Genomic DNA, 23,401 nt, shown 5'->3' on the forward strand with positions numbered 1-23,401 from the left:
GCTGATAAAGATATCGAATTCGCGTACGAATGTATTGTACTTATCGTTAATATGCCCCAAATAATGAATATATTTCTTCTGGGGGTTTACACCGTTGGGTGGAAGTAATTATATAATTCAGAATCACCTGTATATCGAATTATCGAACATAAATATTAAATACATATATCAATATAGATTAAGAGCTCCAAAAACCTGTACGATTTAACATTTATAATATATTTAACAATTATAACTATTAAGTTTTTATATTCCAGAGATAGTTGTTCCGAAACTTGCGTCTATAGTTAATATATTTAGCTAGGTTTTATAATCATATCTTAGAATTTAAAGGTATACGTATGTGTGTCTATAAGAATAACCCGATAGTAGCGTTTAATAAAGTAATAACTAATAACATACTAGGCTGCTATGATTATGTACTTATGTCTAAGCGTAACTTTGATTTGAAAATATAGATGGAATTGTTTTAATATAAAGTATGTTATTTTAGTACAAATTCAACTGCTGCGAAAGTTTTATTTTATTTATGAGTATTTTATGTATTTATAACGGATATTAGGGACCTGAGATATGAAACAGAATATTCCAAACCCACCTGTTCTACATTTATATACTATGTATTATTATTTTTACCAGTCTTTGTCCAGTCCGACAAAGCTATACATTGTGGGTGAAGCCCAGTGCTTAGGTCGGTTGCAGAGCTTCACCGACCATCAGTGCTAGTTCAGGATCCATCGCCCATTTTTGCAAGTTATTACTATCAAGCTAATTTTTCGTGAGTAGCTTTATTTTGATGAGACGCCCAATAATTTCTTGTACGAAACTCTCGATAGTGGTAGCTAACAGAGGTAACAACGATAAAATGTTTTGATTTGATGGTTTTCAAATATTTATTACTAACTGAATTTTTTTTCTGTTCAATCTCAAGATAATAATCTAAATTATTCGAAAAAATATTTGTCCTACAAAATCTATTGTTTGATCAAAGAGTCCCCTCTCCAATGTGTATCGATAACGAGGTCATCATAAATGATTACTAACCAGCAGATTTTTTTGTTTTCACTTAGTTAATATTTATATAATTCAACAGACATATACAAATTGCGTAATAAATATTTGAGAACCATCAAATCAAAATATTTTATCCTTGTTACCTCTGTTAGCTACCATAATCGAGTTTCGTACAGGAAATTATTGGGAGTCTCATCAAAATAAAGCTACTCACGGAAAATTAGCTTGATATTATAATCACTTGCAAAAATGGCCGAAGGATCCTGGACTATGCGTACGTCAGTCGCGCTTGTCATATGTATGGAAATTCATAAAACTGTTTATTGATTTGAGCCGTATGAACAACGTCGCCGATCAACTTTGTTCAACGTAGGCGTTAATATATAAGTAGTTATTTTAACTTTATTTGTAATTTTAACGTTATATTTTATATTACTTTTTTAGTGTGGAAATTATACTGCCATTAACTTATTAGTTTAAGTTTAGTGTTTTGTATTACTAATTTTAACATAATACATGATTTATACTATTTATTATTATAGTTTTAATGTATTCAACGAGCAAGCCTTTATAATGAATTTCAATTTGTATGCTAAATTCATTGATTTATCTAAATTCTAGTCAAATTAAACAATTACTTGCTCTGAAATAAGTAATGAGAAACGTAATGTGTTCAGTTCTGTTCGTACTTAATGATTTTTTTATTTATTTTTTCTTGTATTACATGCCGCCTGCTCGTTTGGAGTATTGTAAAATTTTAATAAAATAAAAAAAAATGTACAAATCATTTTATGGTGTTTTCTTTAAGACTGTTTTATCTCTGTTTAGAAAGGCGTAATAAGATCACGCTGTGTATTACACTTATTGTTTGGTTATAGAAATTAACTTTCAAACGTCTGTCGGGTATGCTGCAAGCCGACGGATTTTCATACAAGTTTTCGCTCATATTTTTTAGAACTCAACTGTATCATCTTGGTTTCATCGGTCGAAAGTAGTCTACTATAATTATGGCCTGTGCCGGGATTTTTGTCCGCTATAGTAGATCGGTATTGAGGTAACGCAAACGAGGGATTAAAGGTACCTACCGCGTCCCCCGAATAACCGCGAGCATACAGGAACGGACCGGATAATAGCACGGTATCCCCGAAAATAATAGAACACGTGTGAATAGGCGAAGCAACACACACGGCGAACTTTAGTCCGCATTGTAACCTTAAATATTCGCTTCCTAAAGGCTCTTCCCTACAATTCTGGACATGCTCAGTGTGCGTTGAGTTCGCGGTCAATACAAGGCGGAATTTTCGCGGAGCGTACTTTCGTCTTTCCTCTCCGCCACGGAGAAAGGATCATAGTCTGCGCGGGCCATATTGTTTGTTACTTGGATGTAAACAAGCGTGAGAATAGTTTAACTAGCATTGTATATATCGCATGCAATAACACTAAAGTAAGGGAAATAATATAACATTTTATGTGAAGAGTTTATTTTTGGCCCACTCTCAACAAGAATATATTTTTTTAAACTAGAAAAATAACATAAATAATGCGCACAATATAAAAATCAGTCGCAAGGTACCGTACGGATTCATCGAAATAATTCAACATCTAATAACTTTAAAATACATATTTATTTTTCTGATTTTACTTGTCTGTTTTTCATTAGAACATAACTTCTTCACACCATGGGAGAAACTGAACAATCTCAATGAAAACCCGAAGGCACCAATGTCTGATTTAATCTCAATGCATATGTGTATATTTTATCAGAGCATGATTTAACTGTGACCTATAGAAAAATATCTTTGATATGCTAATTTCGTCCTCGCCTGGCTTACGAATGAGATAAACAGTATACTTTTTTTAATTTTGAAGACTAATATTTTTTAAACTTTTGTACCACAATAGTATCACCAAATCACAACAGAATAGGCTCCGCAGCCTTATAAACTAGAATTTACTATAGGAAGACGAAATGAACAAAGGTCTAAAATCTCACAAGCTCACCAGGCTTATAATGAAATGTATCACAGATATGAAGATTTTTAAAAACTTTCGACAATGGTTTTAAAAACTTCAAAAATAAGGTTTTATCTAAGTACTAATGATTCGGAAAATTTTGCTAATCATTTTTTTAACAACGATGTAAGCACAAAAATATTGAAATAATTTCAACAATACTTCAGGCCACAAATGAGAATACTGACACAGGCAGTGTTTTATGTTTCGGTGGCAAATTGTCAACAGAAATTGTAAGAGTTGAAATAAAGACATGTTGACCAAATAGTGCAACTCTTCACGTGACATCCCGAAATTTTAGAACCCCCAGAGCATATTTTTAACGATTTGAACACAAATGCTCCGTTTACAAATCCCCCGAGACAAAGGAATACGCATGGCGCAAGCCGTCCCACCATGTTACTATTCCTTCGCCTTGTTACGAGTCACAGCCTCAAATTTTTAAGCTCATGAATTAGGCCAATTCTAATGGCGAGCACAAGATATTGTTTTTGATCAAGAAAGAAAGGATCAGAGTTCTTTTTTTTTTGTTTTTTTTTTTAAAGCTGTGACTTTAACCGCTTTTAAATAATAATATTAACAATGGAAAGGAAGCACAAAATAGCAGTACCAGGTTAAGACAACACAAAATGTTTACACCACTATATAAATAAAATTGATCATAATTTCTTTTCAATATTTAACACTGCTTTAACCTGGTTGTAAATAAAATAACGACTTGTTCGTTAACATTGTTCCAAGCGGTCAAGAACAACGCATTTGACACTGGTTTCAGAAACCGATACAAATTTTTAAAATTGTACATTTGAGCTAGACTGAAACCTACCCATATAACGGAAAGTTACATTTAACATTTTAACAACATAAAATAAAACCGGTGCTAGCTCAAATATGTGTTTTATATGGGTAGGGCTAAATTTTAAAGGTTGAAAGTCTACCACAATTTATTCAAAATCCACATACAAATCTAGATAGACTTTCACTCAAATAGTGTTCAGATAAATATTTTACTTTTTAACAATCATAGGAAACCACGCACAGAATCCAATATGGACAAAGAGCGTCTGGGTGCCTTTCACAAGTCCTGATGTTTGTTTATATACACTTTAAAAAAGTAACCCTCTAGCAGGTTCGAGTCTTAATCCACGATAAACTATATACACTCACATTTTGTTACAATAAAATTCATTACACTTTTTACAAATAAGTTTTTTGTTTTTGCAGTTTAAACTAATTCCATACACCAGTAAGTCCAGGTTCAGCGGCGGGCGGCAGAGCGTTACTTGTCCGCGCCGTCGTCGTCCTCGCCGGGCGTGCGCGCCACGTACAGCGCCGGGTCGATGACCTTCGGGATCGGCTTGATCTCCGTGCCCAGCTCCTGCTCGATGCGGTGCAGGGCGAAGCGGTCCTCGTACGTGATCAGGTTGATGGCGATACCGAGGTGGCCGAACCGGCCCGAGCGCCCGATGCGGTGCAGGTACGTCTCCGCCATCCGCGGGAAGTCGAAGTTGATGACCACGTTCACGGCCTGCACGTCGATGCCCCTGGTGAACAGGTCCGAGCACACCAGGTTGCGGCACAGCCCCGCGCGGAAGTCGTGGAACACGCGGTTGCGGTGCGCTTGCGCCATACGCGCGTGAATGTAATAACAGCAGTAGCCCAGCTCCGTGATTTTCTTTGCGAGTAACTCTACGCGTTGGGTGGAATTGCAGAATATGATGGATTGATTTATTTGCAACTGAAACAAACAATTATTATTTGTTTTAATTGATGCAGATTGAAGCTCTTCTATTAATAAACAGTCAAGTCAATTGTAATAGCACAGTATTACCATTATTTCCTACAGTAGTGCGACGAATGTACTTGTGCAGAGAAACGGAGGGGAACTGGCGGGGGTCGGGCGACGCGGGCCGCGTAAAGCGAACACGCTTAGTTTGCTTTACCTAGTGCGAAAGGATGACGCAGTCGTATTTTTTGTGTAATAATTTTATTATACATAGGTACTTACATATTCTATTATGGCGCGCACAAACTGTTCGGTTTACGGATGTAAATCTACATTGAAATCCCAGAAGGAAACAATATTTCAGAAAGATTGTAACTATTAATTGTATCTGTTGAATTAAAATCAAAGCTATATATATATATGTTGTCCTCATTATTTTCTAATCAGATTGTACATCCCAATGCGAATGCATTACTTAGTTAAATGTTATAATATACAATTAAGAACATCCAAAAATAAAGTGTCCACGTAAATAATATTTAGCAGTGCAATATCTGTAATTATATATTTATGAACAAATAATTACATCAGATTTAATAATCGCAATTATTTTGAATGTACATATGAATAAAGATTTCATCATAATATTAATAATCACAATTGTTTTATTTCCCATTTGTTGCAACCCTAGCGTATTTTCGTGTGGCAGCGTAAGTACCTACGCTGGCGGCGGCATCGCGCGACATCAAAGGCGATTCCTTACTGTAGGAAATAATGGTAATACTGTGGTAATAGTCTGTTTTATATTTTGTTGATAAACTTTATGTGGTAAAATTGTAGGCAAAATAAATTAATAAATCAATTGAGATAAGCATAAATAAATTTTATATCATTACAATTGTATGTACCTTTGAAAAGAGGGTATTTAAACAGTGTACTTTTTGTCTCTCTTGTACAAAAGCATAGTACTGTGTGACTCCTTTTAGTGTCAACTCTTCCATAAGGTTAATCTCATATGGTTCTCGGAGATGCTTCTCCATAAACTGTTTCACACTTAATGGAAAGGTTGCTGAGAATAGCAAGATTTGGCGTTCTTTTGGTAATCTGTAAAAGATTTGACAAAATAAGAAAAACATATTTTTTGGCAGATTTTATGTTCTTTATTATTTGAATTTTGTTATTATTTTAAGAATATAAACTAACCTTGAGATAACCATATCTAACATGCCCTTAAAGTCTTGAGAAAGAAGTTTATCTGCCTCATCTAATACCAGCATCCTGCACTGGTCCATTTTGGCAACTTGCTTATCCATGAGATCAATCATTCGCCCAGGTGTGGCAATTATTACTTGGACTGAAAAAAGTATTATTATTTAATAACCAATATACCACAAAAATTAATAATTCATTTAACTTGATAGAATGACAAAAAAATATTCTATTTTATATTTTTCATAATCAGAGCTGTTTATGTAATTTTTTTCATAGATTCATGATTCAGAAATTGAATTTATATTTTTAAAACAGACTACCAAATTACAATAAGGTCATTTACTTTGATTCATGTAACTTTTATATAAAGACTTACCATTTTGGTATATACGCATAATATCATCCCTCAGGTTTGTGCCTCCTGTAGTGACCATTACACGTATATCTGTGTGTTTTGCTAGTTCGATGCAGATTTGTGATGTCTGTAAGGCTAGCTCTCGAGTTGGTACCACAATTAAAGCTTGAATATAATCTTTTTTTGGATCAACCTACAAACACACTTATATTATACATTCTATTGCTTAAAAACTATATTTAGTTCAGTTAAGAGCAGACTTATCAGCATTGGTTTTATCACTTATGATAAGAAGTGAAGGGGAATCCAAACAATATCATCATGTTTACAAATTTAATTAACATTGATATGAATATATTCAAATCATTTTTTTTTTTCTGAATGCTTCTTAATATAACAAAGCAAACATATATTTTTACCTGTTCTAAGACTGGAATACAATATGCGCCTGTTTTGCCGGTTCCGTTTTTGGCCCTTGCAAGTACATCCTTACCACTGAGAGCAATGGGTATTGAAGCCTCTTGAATGGGGGATGGCTTTTCCCATCCCTTTTCGAAAATACCCATAAGGATTTCTCTCTTTAGGCAAAACTCTTCAAACTCATTTCCTCTTGTGTCTGTTACATCCTAAAACAAAAATCAAAACCATTTTTAACATTGTTAAAAATATTGATATTATTCTATTCTTGCTTTTTTCATATGCATGACTTTTGTATTTAAAATTTAAACATCTCAGCAATGCACTTCAGGTCTGGATTCTTGGTCAACAAAAAATTCTAATAATTAGGATAACATGTGACGAGATATTATAAATGCGAAAGGTGGTAAGAATTAGTAGATATATGTCGCTTTCATAACTGAACCGCTGATTGTCTCTATGAAATTAAATACAAAAAATATATTTTCGTCTGGATAGGCACAAAGGATAAAAAGAAGCCAGGTACCATGAAGGTTAAGCAGCTGAATCCAATACCTAATATAGAATATTTTGTATAAGAAAAAATTGCTAAGTACTTTTTCAAAGATAATATCAACAAATATGACAAAAAAAAAGTAAAAAAAAAAATTATCAAATTGTCTGGAAAAATATCAATACTTACACTAGTTTTTATTCTTCTATCTTTAGGGGGTAGTTTTAATTTTGATTTCCATCCAATGTCGTCAACCGTTTTATCGACATCTCTAAAAACATTAAAAAACGGTTAGGAATAGATTACACACACATATCCCGAATTCAATGACTCGACATACTGACCCTTTCTGATTATTTAAACTGTTTCCGACGTGATTACTTGAACTAATTCTATTTTCGGTCATCATTTTTCCAAAGTTGCCCTCTAGGGGAGACTAAAATTAGAAACTTATCACAAATCTCTTGTACACTCCAACACAAAACAAATTTCACGATAAGTCACTTTTCGACACATAAGATATTTAGAAAGTTAATCACGTATACCAGACGAGTTCAGGATTATCTGTAACAATAAAATTAAATCATTTAAATCAATACATCTACAACGGTACACATACAATCGGGAATAAAGATTAGGTACTAGACGCGTCAACAAGACAGATACAATACTTGTGTACAATTATTATTATCCGTACAGCCAATACGTAAGATAATTGGGATAAAACTTAAATATTAATTTGATACAACAATGGATTTAGAAAGAATTAATCAACGACTACAACGAAATAAATACTCGATTGAAAAGATATAAACAGATTCAGTTGATACCAATATAGAACGATTTAAATTTTAAATATGGCCGCCACAAAAAAATATCCTTGATGAATACATGGAAATAAATAATTAAGGAATCTGCTGAAACTGAAAACAGTATCTTTCCACTATCTACAACAATAAAATAAAAGATATTTTTAAAGAAAAACAAATATCACCTTGATAAAACTTTATAAAAGACGACGACACTCGATACTCGACGACGACATCACAAAGTAACCAAGCGGTAGTGTTGCAACTTGCAAAATGCAATTTGCAATGTTTCCATTGCAATTTTTATTATTAGCATAATTGTTGATAAACATATTAGGAGCGTTTAGCACGAATATTAACTTTACTTGATAAATAGGTGCAATGTTTAGTACATATTTGAATTGTAGGAAAATAATAAATTACAAAACTGTATAATACATTAAAATATAATGTGAAGAAAATTTATTTGTTTTTAATTTGCGTAATTTCAAAAAATTTACTTGTAAGTGTTTTGCTGTGGTTTTGATTGTCTTCAATTTTAAATATTTAGATCAAAGAAAATATATTAGAAAAAATTTATGTATTAGTCAGTTCAAGAAACGAATCTTCAATGGCGGCCAAAGCTGACTTTGACAGATGGTAGGATCATCAAAAAAGAAAATAAAAATAACGTAAATTGATAATTATTTTATTAATTATTTCAAATTGTTTGTTGACAAACTTTTTTGTTATTGTATTTGTGTATTTATATGAATTATCATATTTACGTATACAGAATGTAATAAAATCCCCATAATACTTGTAATAAGCCCATAAAACTGAACAACTTTTCCCAAAGAACATATTTTGTCAAATTCCAATAAAACATTATTTACTTTCGCAAATGCATAATTGTCATTGTAAATTTATGATAAAAACTATTATAGGGAAAATCAAATACATTTTAGTGATTTTATTTTTCCATTTTTTTTTGCATACCGTACGGCCGTGTGTGAGCGAGAGGGAATGATAAGCGCCGCCATTGAAGATTCGTTTCTTTAAAGAACTAACTAATACCTATTATTATTTTTTATGGATTAGAAGAATCACATGACATTTTTATCTAAACACTTTTGGTGCAAAAACAATTTTTTTTTTATTATTTTTACTATACCAAAATGTTTTTCACTATCTAATATATAAAGTATTAATATCTATTCGACTCTGTAACTTATTTATGTTAATTTAATCAATGTTCTTAAATTGTGCAAATAGCAACAATCATTGTGTCCTTGTAAGCGGGCTACTCACAAACCTGCCGCAATACAGGTTGCACGGGGGTCGGAACAATTTCGTCTGTTCTCTACAAACAAGCCTGCCGTTCAGTGTGTAAGTGATATGCCGGCTACTCACGTACCTGCCGCAGGGGCAATATTGGAACAATCTCGGTTGCACGGCGGTCGGAGCAATTTCAGCTGTTCTCAAAATTGCCCCTGTTTGCCTATCACAATTAAGGAGCCAATTAAGTGTGCAATCCCAATATTGCCCCTGCTACAGGTAGGTGAATAGCCGGTTATAGTCCCACTGAAGGCTCGTTTATGAGAAAGGCTCCTGGTTCCTGCATTGTCGAAACACCAGTGGATAATGGTATAGCCTTGACACTTTCTGTAGTGCTACCAAAAAAAAAAGAAAGCAAAGATACTGGGTGAAGAATTGGTTGCAGAAACGAAGCAAATTGAGTCATGTCGCTTTGAATCGCGCAAGCGACACGTTTACGCTACAGAGGATATATATTTACAACTTTCTGACATCATTCATCGAGGCATTAACAGCTGGTCTAGGATCCTCCCTTTGTCGATGGAGGAATCCCAATTTTTCTTCCTCCACAAGCCACATGACCACTGTGAAAGATTTTGAAGTAGATGATCTTAAAACCTTTTTGCGAATGGATATTGGATATTAATTCTTTTGAAGAGCTCCTGGTTATCGTTACACCAATAATAGAAAAGCAAGACACGTTTATGCGGAAGGTGCTACGTACTATAAACGATTAACCGCTGCACTAAGGTTCTGGTAAGCGGGCAAAGTTACGATGATTTTAAACTTATGCAATTGTCCCAACCGTACTACAATTTAAATATTGCCCCTGCTTGCCTATGCACATCACAATTAAGAAGGCAATTAAGGGTCCCAATATTGCCCCTGTGGCAGGTGAGTGAGCAGCCCGCTTTATGTATTTTGTTGCCTGCATTGTGCCCACATAGTGCCTAAAGTACGCTTTTTTTAAATGGCAACATTTTCATGTATTTTCATGTCACACCTGACACCTCTGAGTGTCACACAGTCACATACATGTCATAAGTGACACAACTCATTTCATGTTTTCAAAGTGTCAGAAATACAAAATATTATATTATAAATTGTTTTCAAACTATTGGTATAAAATACGGTTTATCTAACGAATAGTATTTTTACATGTACCAAATAAAATTTAAACAAAAATAATTTAATAATTAAATATCATATTAATAACTTATTTTGTATAAATTTATTAGGTATTTAGTAATTCTATTTTATTACAAAATGTAAGTATAAATTCATGTATCTATTATTTTACAAAATTATTTAAAAAAAATCACAAAATTACAGTATTTCGTGTATTGTTGACTTGTGCATACACCATATATTATAAATCCAAAGTGGGTTATGGAATAACCTACTTTGGATACCTGTAGTAACAATTACCTATTTATGGAACAAAAAAAACATCATTGTATCTACTAATCAATTGTATTTAGAAACTAAATATAGTTAGATGATATTTGGATTTAGTAATACCTAACTTATGAAGTTATGTGATTGAATCTGAACTCTCTCTTTGTATTACAGTACAAGTAATACATAATACATATAGATAATCTAAAAAGTACCCACATAGATCTAAGAGATATCTTACTAATAATATAAAAATGTGAAAGTTTGTGAGGATGGATGGATGGATGTTTGTTTATCTTTCAGGCGAATACTACTGAACTGATTGCAATGAAGTTTCGTAGCTGGAGACCCAGAATAAGACATAAGCTAATTTTTTATTGCAAAAAACACAGGAACGGGAACTATGCGGCTTTTTCTTTGAAAATGCAGGTGAAGCTGCAGGCCAAAATCTAGTTTCTCATGTACACTTATCATTTTACAGGACAGAGTATTGGAAATCACAAGCCCGGAAATATTGTGAATTTTGCAAGTGTTGGTTAGCAGATAATAAAGTTGTAAGTAGAATTTGATTCCTTATTTTGCATCATAAAACATGATTGAGTTTACTCATGAAAGTGTCAAAGGTCATATATTTTATTATATAGTTAGTTGTTAATATACATATTTTTATACAACGCATAAGTAATTAGTTTGTAATTTTTTTACAGTCAATATCATTCCATGAAAATGGCAAGCGCCACAAGGAAAGTGTTAAAAAACATATATCACAGATTAGTAAGAAGAGTGCAAAAGAATTCAAGGCAAAGGAAAAGCAAGATGATGACATCAGAAAAATGGAAGAAGCTGCCATGAGTGCATATTTGAAAGATGTTCAAAACAATGCTGACTTGACTTCTAAGGTAATCCTAGAAGCGGATTTAGGTGTAACTTCATATTTTGCTTAAAGTTTTCTTGTTTTGTACTTCATGTATCATTATCTCAGTCTTTGAGATTATCACCTCAGTATTAAACTTTAAAATTTAAATAAATGTAACATAGATAAGTATCTAAAAGTTTAAAAATATTTATGCAGTACTAGATTTCCGCCCGCGGCTTCGCCCGCGTTTTCAAAGGAAAACCCGCATAGTTCCCGTTCCCGTGGGATTTCCGGGATAAAACCTATCCTATGTGTTAATCCAAGTTACCCTCTATATGTGTGCTAAATTTCATTGTAATCGGTTCAGTAGTTTTTACGTGAAAGAGTAACAAACATCCATACATCCATACAAACTTTCGCCTTTATAATAGTATTAAGATAAGATTGTAAAGTTATATGACATGGAGATGATATAACATATTATGGAAGGTCAATAACCCTGAGCTGCCAATTAGATTATAGATTAATAATATTAATACATCTTTACTTTCATGTAATATTATTTATTTAAATAGTATGAATGTTTATAGATTTATCATTACCATTTAAATCTATACTAATATTATAAAGCTGAAGAGTTTGTTTCGTTTGTTTGAACATGCTAATCTCAGGAACTACTGGTCCGATTTGAAAAATTATTTCGGTGTTAGGTAGCCAATTTATCAAGGAAGGCTTTTGGCTATATATCATTATGCTAAGACCAACAGGAGCGGAGCCACGCGGGTTAGACCGCGGGCACAGCTATATAATATACTAACTGCTCCGCGCGGTTTCACCCCCGTGGCTCCACTCCTGTTGCCCGTAGCGTGATGAAATATAGCCTATAACCTTCCTCGATAAATGGGCTATCTAACACCAAGAGAATTTTTCAAATCGGACCAGTAGTTCCCGAGATTAGTGCGTTCAAACAAATAAACAAACAAACTCTTCAGCTTTATAATATTAGTATAGATTTACATTCATGCAAGGTGCAACTATACAAACTTAATTTTTTGCATGAAAATAAAAAAAAAAATATTTATAGATATTCCACTACCACTCAAATGTATACATAAACTGTATTTTTTTTGCAGAATATTAATGATATGCTTGGCCAGAGTGGCAATAGCAGCAAAGATATTGTAGTATCAGCTCCAGGGCCTGCATCAGAACCTGTTTGGCATGAAGTTAAAGGTGCAGATGGAAGCTCATATTACTGGAACACACAAACAAATGGTATTTACACATTAATGTTTCTAATATAACTTAGGATTGTCTTAAATTTGTTGATGTATTCGCAAAATTAAGTCAGTTAACTAATAAAGAAAAAACATTATTTTTTAAGATTTCACAAATGTTTAATTATTATAATGAAGCCTTAGAGCAATAATTACAATTTTAAATATGTATTTATGAACTTCATATTCATTTTATTAAATTCTTTCAGAGACAACCTGGGATGCACCAGACAACTATTTATCAATTACGCAGCAAGAAGAGAAGAAATTAAAAGAAAATAAAAAGGAGAAAAAATTACTGTAACTATCTCATATTTATTTATTCATTTTATAATAGTAATTTTTTATAATTTACACAAATATTTTTTTTTCTAGAAAGCAAAAACAAAAAGAGGCCATGGTCGAAGTTAAAGCGCATATAGCAAGAGAGAGTATGAAAGAATTAGCAGTTAAAAAGGAGAAACCACCTCCCGTGAGCGTACCTTTGTATGGTCCTGAACCTAGAAGTAGTAAACCTTATGGAAAATGGGAAACAGTTGTTCATGAGTGAGTATTCCTTTGACTTTAAAATTTATAGTATTATTAACGATATAGTTTTTTCACTTTAGCACTTGGTATTCATTTGTATTGGAAAGATAATATTAGAAACTAGATTTCCGCCCGCGGCTTCGCCCGGGTTTTCAAAGGAAAACCCGCATAGTCCCGTTCCCGTGGGATTTCCGGGATAAAACCTATCCTATGTGTTAATCCAAGTTACCCTCTGTATGTGTGCTAAATTTCATTGTAATCGGTTCAGTAGTTTTTACCAGAGGCGGGTCGCCCTAAGGAGCGCTGGTGCAGTGAACTCCCATAAATAATGATAATAAAATCATAGTCCTTAATTTAATTATTAACATTAATTATTACTATTTAAAATCAATCGTAATCTTTAAAACTACTGTTAATACCAATGAATATATCCATCATTCCATCATCCCATACACCTGTATAATACCTACTGTATTATGTAACGCGCGAAGCGGATCGCTCACGATAGCGCTCCAATGAAAAAAGATTTAGTACATTTCCTAATACGAAATCCAATAGGAGTGAAAGAGAGGGTTTTGCCAGAGCCCTGCGCGTGAAACAAAAGATTTTCTATGGAAAAGTAGCAAAATTCGGAGCGCCGCACCCGCAAACGTTGCCGGTTCGTTTTTACCGCCAGGCAGGACAGCGATTGCGCGCGACGTTGCCAGTTACCACTTCTATAATATAAACAAACACTCGAGTCAACTTCAATGCACGCGCGCGATTCATGCAATTTTCTAATTAAAATTATAAAATACGTGTTGAAATAGCCTGTAGTTATCAGTATTACTTGTGAGTGTTAAAATGAACAATAATTATAATGTGGCGTTCATTAAAAAGTGTGATAAAACGTTACAAATTCGGCTTGAATGTAAAGCTAAGGGACCGCCACGGCCTGAACTTGATCTTACGCAAAAATGTACGACAAAAACGAAAACATATACGCGTGTGTTTAAATCTGAACAATATGTGAAAACACCGTGGTTGTGTGGTTGTGATGAAAGCAACAAACTATTTTGTTTTCCGTGTCTTTTATTTAAAGCGGGCGCGGCCGGCGGAGGTGAGAGTGCTTGGACTGAAACGGGCGTTGACGACTTAACTCATCTTTCAATCAAGATGAAAAAACATTCACAATCTCGGTACCATTTGTTGAATGAACTGCAATTGGCGTCTATCGGTCTTGTCGCTTTAAGTTATAGATATTTTTGCACACCAAAAAGAAAGACGTATCACGTATGCATTTTCTTTTAAGTAATTTTTTTGATAAATTGTACTGCTTTACACCATGTATGTAGTGTTTTATTTCAAGTGAACACCCATAAAATTTTGTCACGAGCCGCCTCTGGTTTTTACGTGAAAGAGTAACAAACATCCATACATCCATACATCCTTACAAACTTTCGCCTTTATAATATAATATATATTAGAACTAGATTTCCGCCCGCGGCTTAGCCCGCGTTTTCAAAGGAAAACCCGCATAGTTCCTGTTCCCATGGGATTTCCGGGATAAAAACTATCCTATGTGTTAATCCAAGTTACCCTCTATATGTGTGCTAAATTTCATTGTAATCGATTCAGAAGTTTTTACGTGAAAGAGTAACAAACATCCATACATCCATACATCCATACAAACTTTCGCCTTTATAATAGTATTAAGATATTAGATGTAATAGAACACCCGTTTATCTAGTTTCATAAGAAATTGCTTAATTTTGATCAAACGTTAGCTTAAATTAATAAAAAACAATTTTAAGTGAAGTCTGATTTTCGAGTGTTTGCAGTCTGGACAACAAATTAGAAATAGAACGGTTCGAGTGTCCCAAAATCAAAACCTGTTGAAATGTCGGCAATATTTTTATTCTACAAATATTTGCACCATTTTTTAAACGTTCTATCAACAGTTTCTGAAAGTAAAATTAACTTTGTAGTAAAAATTAAGAATTGTGACCCATCAACAAGAAAAATTTTAGTTAACCAGTGTTAGGTGTTTCTAATTAAACGTCCAACACTGTACACTTTTGTAATTTTTAAAATTTATTTCGAAATATTCGTGTTCTGACAAATTATATAAATGTTTTTTTAATTGAAAGGAAATTACATAACATAATCGTAAACTCGTAATTTTTAACTCATACATTACATTCCCGCACGCAAAATAGGCGCTCATCGTCGAGTTGCGGGTAATAAATACGGCTAAATTTCGGGTAAATAATTACTAAAATTATTATTGATTAAATAAATGAAAAATAGAAATGCTTATTCCTTCAATTTAAATATTCATTTTTCACAATCTGGTAAAATATGCAATATTACTTTTTCACATATGATTTGTTATCGAGTAGTTATTATGTTGGAATCATCACTTTATAATATAATCAAAGTTCCCAACAATATAAGGGGCCAATTGTTATCGAACAGATTGCCTCGGAGCAGAAAAACAAAAAAAAAAAAATAGTTTACACCTATTATAAATCTCTACCGTCTACGTAAATACCTCAATTATACGCGAATCATATTTTACTTCTATGAGAAAAACTACATTGAGTTGCCACTGTTAACCGATGCTGTTGCCGTAGCTAGGCTACGATAATATCCAAGTAACATGTAAACTATCAGATAAAATCAGAATATTGCGACGCTTAAATGGCAGCCAATTTATCAAAAAAGAAAATGACTAAAGTCCGGTCGCGGAGCAGGAAGAATTTCGTACAAATAATGTGTCTTGCTCGCACAGGTGCAATGACCGCCGTCCTTAGGGATTGTAAACCTTTAATCTGAGAGCGTAAGGTTAGTGTTTGCTTGATTGGTGTCAGGTGTTCAATTATGATTTTGTAAATTCAAAATTTATAAGAATAAACCTCAAACTCTTTATGTCCAATCAAAATCCGCCTAAGTCGAAATCGCGTGTTAGACTAACGTATTTCTGTAATATTGTACATTAGTCCTTATTTTTCAAATTATTTTTTGACAAATAAGGTCATGTGTCAATGTACACGCACACTTTTTTTATATAATATATCGTTGTTATTGAAAAAGTTAAAATGTAACTAACTAATAAGTATTGTAAATGAATAAAGGACATTTATTTAATAAATTAGTAAAAAACATTTTCTCCTCCAAATATTTCATGTAAACTGCACTTCATTCAAAAATGTTTGTGACCACTGTCAGTAGGTAAAGAGGTCATTGTACGAAATTCTTTCTGCTCCGCGACCGGACTTTAGTCTGAATAATAAAATAATAATAAATAATAAATATCGTATACAATCAAAGAATACTAGGTACGTAATATAATTTCTATACAGACTGTTACCATATTATTTTAATATCCAATATGTAATCATGTCCATTTTTAAGACTTATATGCATAAGAAATTGTTTTTAATTTATTGATTTTGTTACAGACCAGTCGAAAAGATTGATTTACAATTGCCAAAGAAGGAAGTTTTTGTACCGCCTGTTGTAGTGCAACCAGAAATTGTGCGTTTTAAAGAAAAACGTGTTGAGTCTCTTGGTGAGGGACCTGTGGAGTTTAAGAAGAGAAAAATCAATAATGCTAAACGAAACATGAGACAAAAAGTAGTTGATGAATAAACAATTATATTTATATAAACTTTTTTATTTTTTTTAATCCATGTATTAATTAATAACAAAATTAAGATATTATTTTGGAAGATGAGTTTACTCTATAAGTAATCGAAATTAGATCCAAATCATAATTGTATTAACTAGTCGTTAAAGAATCTTTTAAGATTGTTAAATTAGTTTCAAGATAATCTGGGTTTTAAATTTTGATACTTAACTACTGTTATCTATTAACTACATATCATATCAAATAAACATTTCGTGATTTTTATTAATCTGAAGTCTGAACGCTGATATGAAAATTGAAACAGAGGTAGGTACTAAAAATCAGTATGAAATCGGAAATTATATAGCTCAAACAAAAGCTATGTTTAATGAAGGTTTAATGATTAGATCCTAATTAGTTCTCAAATCTCTACTATTAATTAGAATTTAGATCTATTCTTCTATTAGACTTAGATATCAACAAAAACAATTACCTACTAAACACGTTTTTTGGAAAGTAGGAGCGTATATTATAGAATATTATACAGGTATGTCATCTAGACGATACATACATTATAACTAGATTACATAATACAATTCATTCATACTCATTGTGATGCACTGCAAGTCTGCAAATGTCAATTATCGTACATACATACATACCTACATCTATAAACACGCCGAACTGTCATTGTTATTTTTGGTGTGATTTCATCATTACCTTCGGGCTTCGGCGCCGACTAATTAGACAATGACATCTTGTAATAATTAATACCTCAGCTGACGAATGAAATATATTACTTAGCGACGTACCTTAATACCAAAATAATAATTATTTTTGAACTAAAATATACCGCCTTTCAAATAAAGAAAGAGACATCAAATTTGGTTCGGTTCACTCAGTCAAAATTTCTAAGGTAACACACAAAAATATGTAGCCAAATTAAAAACCTATTTTTTTGTAGTTGATTGAAAATAAACTGTCATTGATAAATATTTGAAAAATCAAAGACACGAAAAAGCTCGTGATTTAGGATTCGAACCCGGAACTTCAACTAACCGTGACCTCGGCGTGAACATAATATATTAATATTATTATAAGTTAGGCACATTTCATTTTTATGAATAAAAAAACAATGAAATAACATTGTTGGTTGTTACCAAATCGATACAAACCTCCATACGCAGATACAACCCGCACTTGATCGGTTTTATTTTACCCTTCTCTCCACCAAGTCTCCACCATACTCATTAAAGTTGCAAAAGAAACCTCTTATTTGTAATTACTTAACCTATTGCAATGCTTCAACTATTTTATTAGGACGAAATCCCACAAGATTTTGTAGATAATATGATTCGAGGGCGTTTAACTCTTATCAGTATAAAACATCGTTTGTGATGAAAAGTAGTTTAATTAACCTTTTGAACGCCAATGACATCTATAGATGTCATGCGCAATCGTGCCCTGTGCGCCAACGACACCTATACATGCCAAGAAACAGATCATAGATAAATACAAAATAAACATATTAAACCTTTACTTTTACGTGTTTTATTTATACAGTTTATGAACTGAATCCCCAGTTATTACATAATTGTACACAGTAAACAAAATTGCCAAGTAGTTATTCAAATATTTGATGACAAAAAATAACTTAATTAATGGCTAAAAAAGCATGTTCTCTCGCGCCAATGACATGTATACGTGCCTACTAGTGATGTAGTGTAATATTCAAGTAACTTCATTAAAATTTCAGCGAAATTACTCTAATTCGCTTAATTTTTGTAATAACTACAAAAAAAATATATAAGCTTAGTCACTGAGAAAAAAGGTAAATACTACATTCTTTGGTATAATACCATATTGTCTATATTGTGGATATTGTTGATTTGAATATTTTCCTTTTCGCCAATCATGCGCATCCCTAGCACAGTATCGATATGCAATCCCTTCTGCGCCATTGACATGAATAGATGTCGGACTGGTGACGTCGTAAGCGCGTGCCGTGTTGTTAAGTGCGGAAAGTTGTAAAAATATTTTATCGAGTATTGCCGAGAGTGTGAGTGCCTTTATTAGAATATTCTTATGATACAAATTGTCGCTATGTCATATCAAAATATGGTAACCTACATATAATTAGTATTTGTAATAACTCAAGTATTAAACTAAATGATTGGAAAATAAATATGTAGTTTTAGAGCTATTACGCACTGTCGACAAGTCGCCGGCGACTTAGTCGCCGGCGACTGTGACTTACTATAGTTTAAATAGGGGCTTGCGCACTGTCGTCCAGGAGTAAGTCCAGTCTACTGGCCGACAGTGCGTAATAGCTCATAATGCAATTCCCTTTATTTAAAGGTAATAGTAATTGTTTTGATATTTACAAATAAACACTCCACAATAATACCTATAGTTCATATAAACTTAATAAATAAACTCGATAAGTTATAATAATATACAGATACACATCCCTAATCAGAAGCGAGAGATTATAAAAAAAAGGATGGTTGCCCGCGCCATTGGCATGTATACATGCCAATGGGGCGTAACTGATAGAGAATAGTGCTGTAACTTGCTGCAATTTTATATGTATTTTTGTATCTCAAAAGGTTGATTTTTTTTGTTGATAGTTGCTATTTAATGTGGTCTTAAGTTTTTACAGTAGGAGATGAGGTTAAATAAATATTATTTTTGTGTTATAAGCTGTTTATTCAAATATTCAGACGTGAATTATTATGTTTATCGATAACATTTTGGAATCCCTACTATTTTCAAGGTTATCTCATTGAATTTGTGGCTTGGCGTGGAGGGCACGGCGATGCGTTTTTGCTCTGGCGGTCAAAAGGTTAATAGATAAATATTTCAGGACATTTTTCACACACGGGACGATCTGATTTCATATTATTAAGTAGCCTGTTGAATTCCTGTTTTAGAATTATATTTTTAGCCATTTATACAATATGTATATAGAGCAATACTAATTGCAATCCTAAACCCTATCCTAAATAAGATTCAAATTAGAATAAATTATATCTAATTATTTTGAAATAGAAATAAATATACGCCGAGAGGCTGGTGTTCTAAGCTACCTAAAACTCTAGATTTGATGTAAGTTCCTAAAAATAAGCTATATGTAGTAGGTATCAGTATCTATTAGGATATTATATGAGGTAGTAGGTATCCACCTGTAAAACTCCTATCTAATATTATTCATCTATACTAATATGATAAAGCTGAGCTTTGTTTGTTTGTTTGAACGCGCTAATCTCAGGAACGATTGAAAAATTATTTCGGTGTTAGATAGCCCATTCATCCAGGAAGGCTATAGGCTATATTATATCATCATGCTAAGTCCAACAGGGGCGGAGCCACGTGGGTGAAACCGGGGAGCGCAGCTAGTCTATAAAGAGGAAAGGTTTGTAATTATGAATGTATGTATGTATGGTTTTCACGCATGAACTACTGGACCGATTTCAAAAATTCTTTCACCATTAGAAAGCTGCATCTTCACTGAGCAACATAGGCTATATTGCATTCATAAAAAAAATAGAGATCCTTACCAAAAATGCAATAATGTAACCCAAGGTGTAAAAAATTCCTTAATAAAAATTCTGTCATTGCGTGCGCTGCGGAATCTATTCCTTGTACGAGGATGGTTCTTATGAAAAAAAACACGTAAACATGAAGGTACCACGGGCGAAGCCGACCGGACCGCTAGTAAATCATAAAGTGTGAGATTTCGTTTTACCAAAAAGAATATGTAGTAAAATTTCATACTACTACTAACTGACATGATCTGTTTATATCCCTCAACCATTATAATAAGGACAACATTTATTTAATCGACTCGTTGGCCCATTTATCTATTGTTAAGGTGTGATCCGGGTTTATATGGAAATGACTTTGTAATCTTAAGGCTTAATGCGACATTGTGAAGAGTATTATGTCCGGTATCATTGAACGCCAATCGCCATGGTGATGATATTCATATCACGGACGGGACGTCAGTCTCCCAGGCCGCTATATAAATGTTAGGTTGGATCCGTGAGCAATCAGTCGCAGCAGTCGATAGCATCCTCATCTAGCAACCTGCTAGAGATCAGTTTTGTTGTCACGACGCTATTGTGTTTCAACAATCAACATGTTCAAGCAGGTAAGAATTAATATACTTACCTAATATTAACAAGTAGGTAACATCGAAGATTAAACTTGCTGCTTGCTTTTTCGTAATCGTAATCTTACCAATGTTTTCACTGTTAGTGCCCATTTGTTTTTATTCGATTTATTATTAATTTTGTTACTAAATAATAGATACCTGAGTAGGTACTGCAGTCCATTATTAGTGATAAGTTATGGTTCAGGTTAAATTTATTATTTAAAACTAAAAGAAGTAACTTAACTACTCGCTAAATATTTTTTATTGCTAAGTATAAAAATATCTTGCATAGCAGACAATTTCTTCATTTTTGCCTTATTTTTTTTAAAATACATAATTAATAATTATAATATAAATATTTTTTTATTAATTTATAAATACATATTGTAATTATGTATACATAATTCATAAAACACACAATGTAATAGCGAAGATGTAACAATTATTTGAATCTACATATTTATATAGCTTTTACCATCTATTTATGACTCTACATCAAAGTCTCTTCAAATTCTAGCATTTATTCTTTCAACCAGAATTAAAAAAAAAGAATTGTCACAAATTGTATCATTGTATCGTTAATTGTATCATTCATCATTCCACTTTAACGATCCCTATTAAATTTTAGAAAAATAAAAATTCGTCACTTGTGTAAGTACTTAATTTTCGTATTTCTTTCAGTGCCTGTTCTTCATCGCAGCTTTGCTGCTCGTAGCGTCAGCGGTAGCGAAGCCTCAAGTCCTGCTTGATACCTATGGCTACTACGCTGCCCCAGCCTACGTCGCTTCCTACAGCACACCACTGGCATACTCCTACCCTTACGCATATGCTTATTCCTACCCACTTGCCTATTACTAGAAATTACCAAATTCGGACCCTCGATTTAATCAATTACTAATGGCGCATCATGTTTATATTGATCTTATTGCAACAAAAAATCTCAAAGGTGTGTGTTCAAATTAATCTTAAATTAAATAACGCCACAATACGTTATGTACTTATTTTCTCATAAAAGATTAAACAATGGACTGAACAAGATCACGTACAGCACAAAAACCAATGATCCTATCAAAAAAATGTACAATACAAAGTGTTAAAAGGTTCGTGATGGTAATCAACAATGATGACATGAGACATGTATCTTCAATCTTGTTATGTTTCTGTGGCACTATAGCAATATTAATGTTATTACTTGAACAATAAAACATTATTTAAAAAAACAATCTTATGATTTAACTTTTTTACCTACCGCTCCTTTATAGAGTTCCTCTGTAGAGTAGGTATATACAAAATAAACTCCTACATTTATAACGTAATGTAACTTATTTACCATATTAAGAAAATGTATCTCCCTTGTGATTATAAACAGAATCTTATGAGTTATGAGAGTTCTCATATTCATAACACTAGTAGATAGATAGGTACATTTATCATTTAACTACTATCCATGTAACAAATATGTAAAAGGCATTATTATGCTTTCGATTTGAATCATCGTCCACAGAACCTTGTACACTGTACAGTGTAGGTACATGATGTATGTTTTATTATTCTTTGTTTATTATAATATTGAACTTTTTTTCATCAATCTATTCTAGTATTAAACCAGATCAGAATTACGAAAAAATAGTACCTACCTAAGTACTTAAATATGTTATACTAGATTTCCGCCCGCGGCTTCGCCCGCGTTTGCAAAGGAAAACCCGCATAGTTCCCGTTCCCGTGGGATTTCCGGGATAAAAACTATCCTATGTGTTAATCCAAGTTATGTGTGCCCTCTATATGTGTGCTAAATTTCATTGTAATCGGTTCAGTAGTTTTTACGTGAAAGAGTAACAAACATCCATACATCCATACATCCATACATCCTTACAAACTTTCGCCTTTATAATATATATTAGATATAAGATATAGATTAAGATAAGATTAGATTGAAGTTTCGATTTTTCTCAAAACTATGCAAATGTTACATTTATTTTATTCTGAACTAGCCGCTCCGTGCCGTTTCACCCCCGTGGCTCCTCTCCTGTTGGTCGTAGCGTGATCATTTATAGCCTATAAGCCTTCCTCGATAAATGAGCTACCTAACACCGAAAGAAATTTTCAAATCGGACCAGTAGTTCTCGAGATTAGCGCGTTCAAACAAACAAACAAACTCTTCAGCTTTATAATATTAGTATAGATTTAAAAATAATAATTATTGTCTTAGATATCGCTCCATTATAATTACGGAAACAAGTA

The 23,401-nt window shown here is 32.9% G+C and overlaps 2 protein-coding genes and 1 long non-coding RNA gene across 3 annotated transcripts; 2 read left to right on the forward strand and 1 right to left on the reverse strand.

Moving 5' to 3' along the window:
- Positions 1-3,465: 3,465 nt before the first annotated feature.
- On the reverse strand, positions 3,466-8,316 carry me31B (ATP-dependent RNA helicase me31b). Its single transcript, XM_090120476.1, has 8 exons — positions 8,225-8,316; positions 7,575-7,794; positions 7,420-7,501; positions 6,740-6,946; positions 6,342-6,513; positions 5,957-6,107; positions 5,662-5,857; positions 3,466-4,765 (listed from the first exon to the last, which is right to left on the reverse strand). Exons 2-8 carry the CDS (start codon positions 7,637-7,639, stop codon positions 4,307-4,309), a joined length of 1,332 nt encoding a protein of 443 aa, XP_089976602.1. The 5' UTR covers positions 7,640-7,794; positions 8,225-8,316; the 3' UTR covers positions 3,466-4,306.
- Positions 8,317-10,374: 2,058 nt separating this feature from the next.
- LOC149908894 (WW domain-binding protein 4) lies at positions 10,375-17,028 on the forward strand. The gene is made up of 7 exons (XM_090101585.1): positions 10,375-10,603; positions 11,215-11,287; positions 11,441-11,632; positions 12,723-12,864; positions 13,076-13,166; positions 13,242-13,412; positions 16,838-17,028. Coding segments are annotated over exons 1-7 (861 nt in total). The 5' UTR covers positions 10,375-10,601; the 3' UTR covers position 17,028.
- A 4,015-nt stretch (positions 17,029-21,043) lies between these two features.
- Positions 21,044-22,375, forward strand: LOC149908895 (uncharacterized). The gene is made up of 2 exons (XR_016456699.1): positions 21,044-21,157; positions 21,842-22,375. It is a non-coding gene; the product is annotated as an uncharacterized LOC149908895 (long non-coding RNA).
- Positions 22,376-23,401: the final 1,026 nt, after the last annotated feature.

Source organism: Colias eurytheme, chromosome 4 (assembly GCF_061535395.1).
Source record: "Colias eurytheme isolate Ceu_HAF_F1 chromosome 4, ilColEury1 Martin Lab GWU primary, whole genome shotgun sequence".
Classification (NCBI taxonomy): Eukaryota; Metazoa; Arthropoda; class Insecta; order Lepidoptera; family Pieridae; genus Colias; species Colias eurytheme.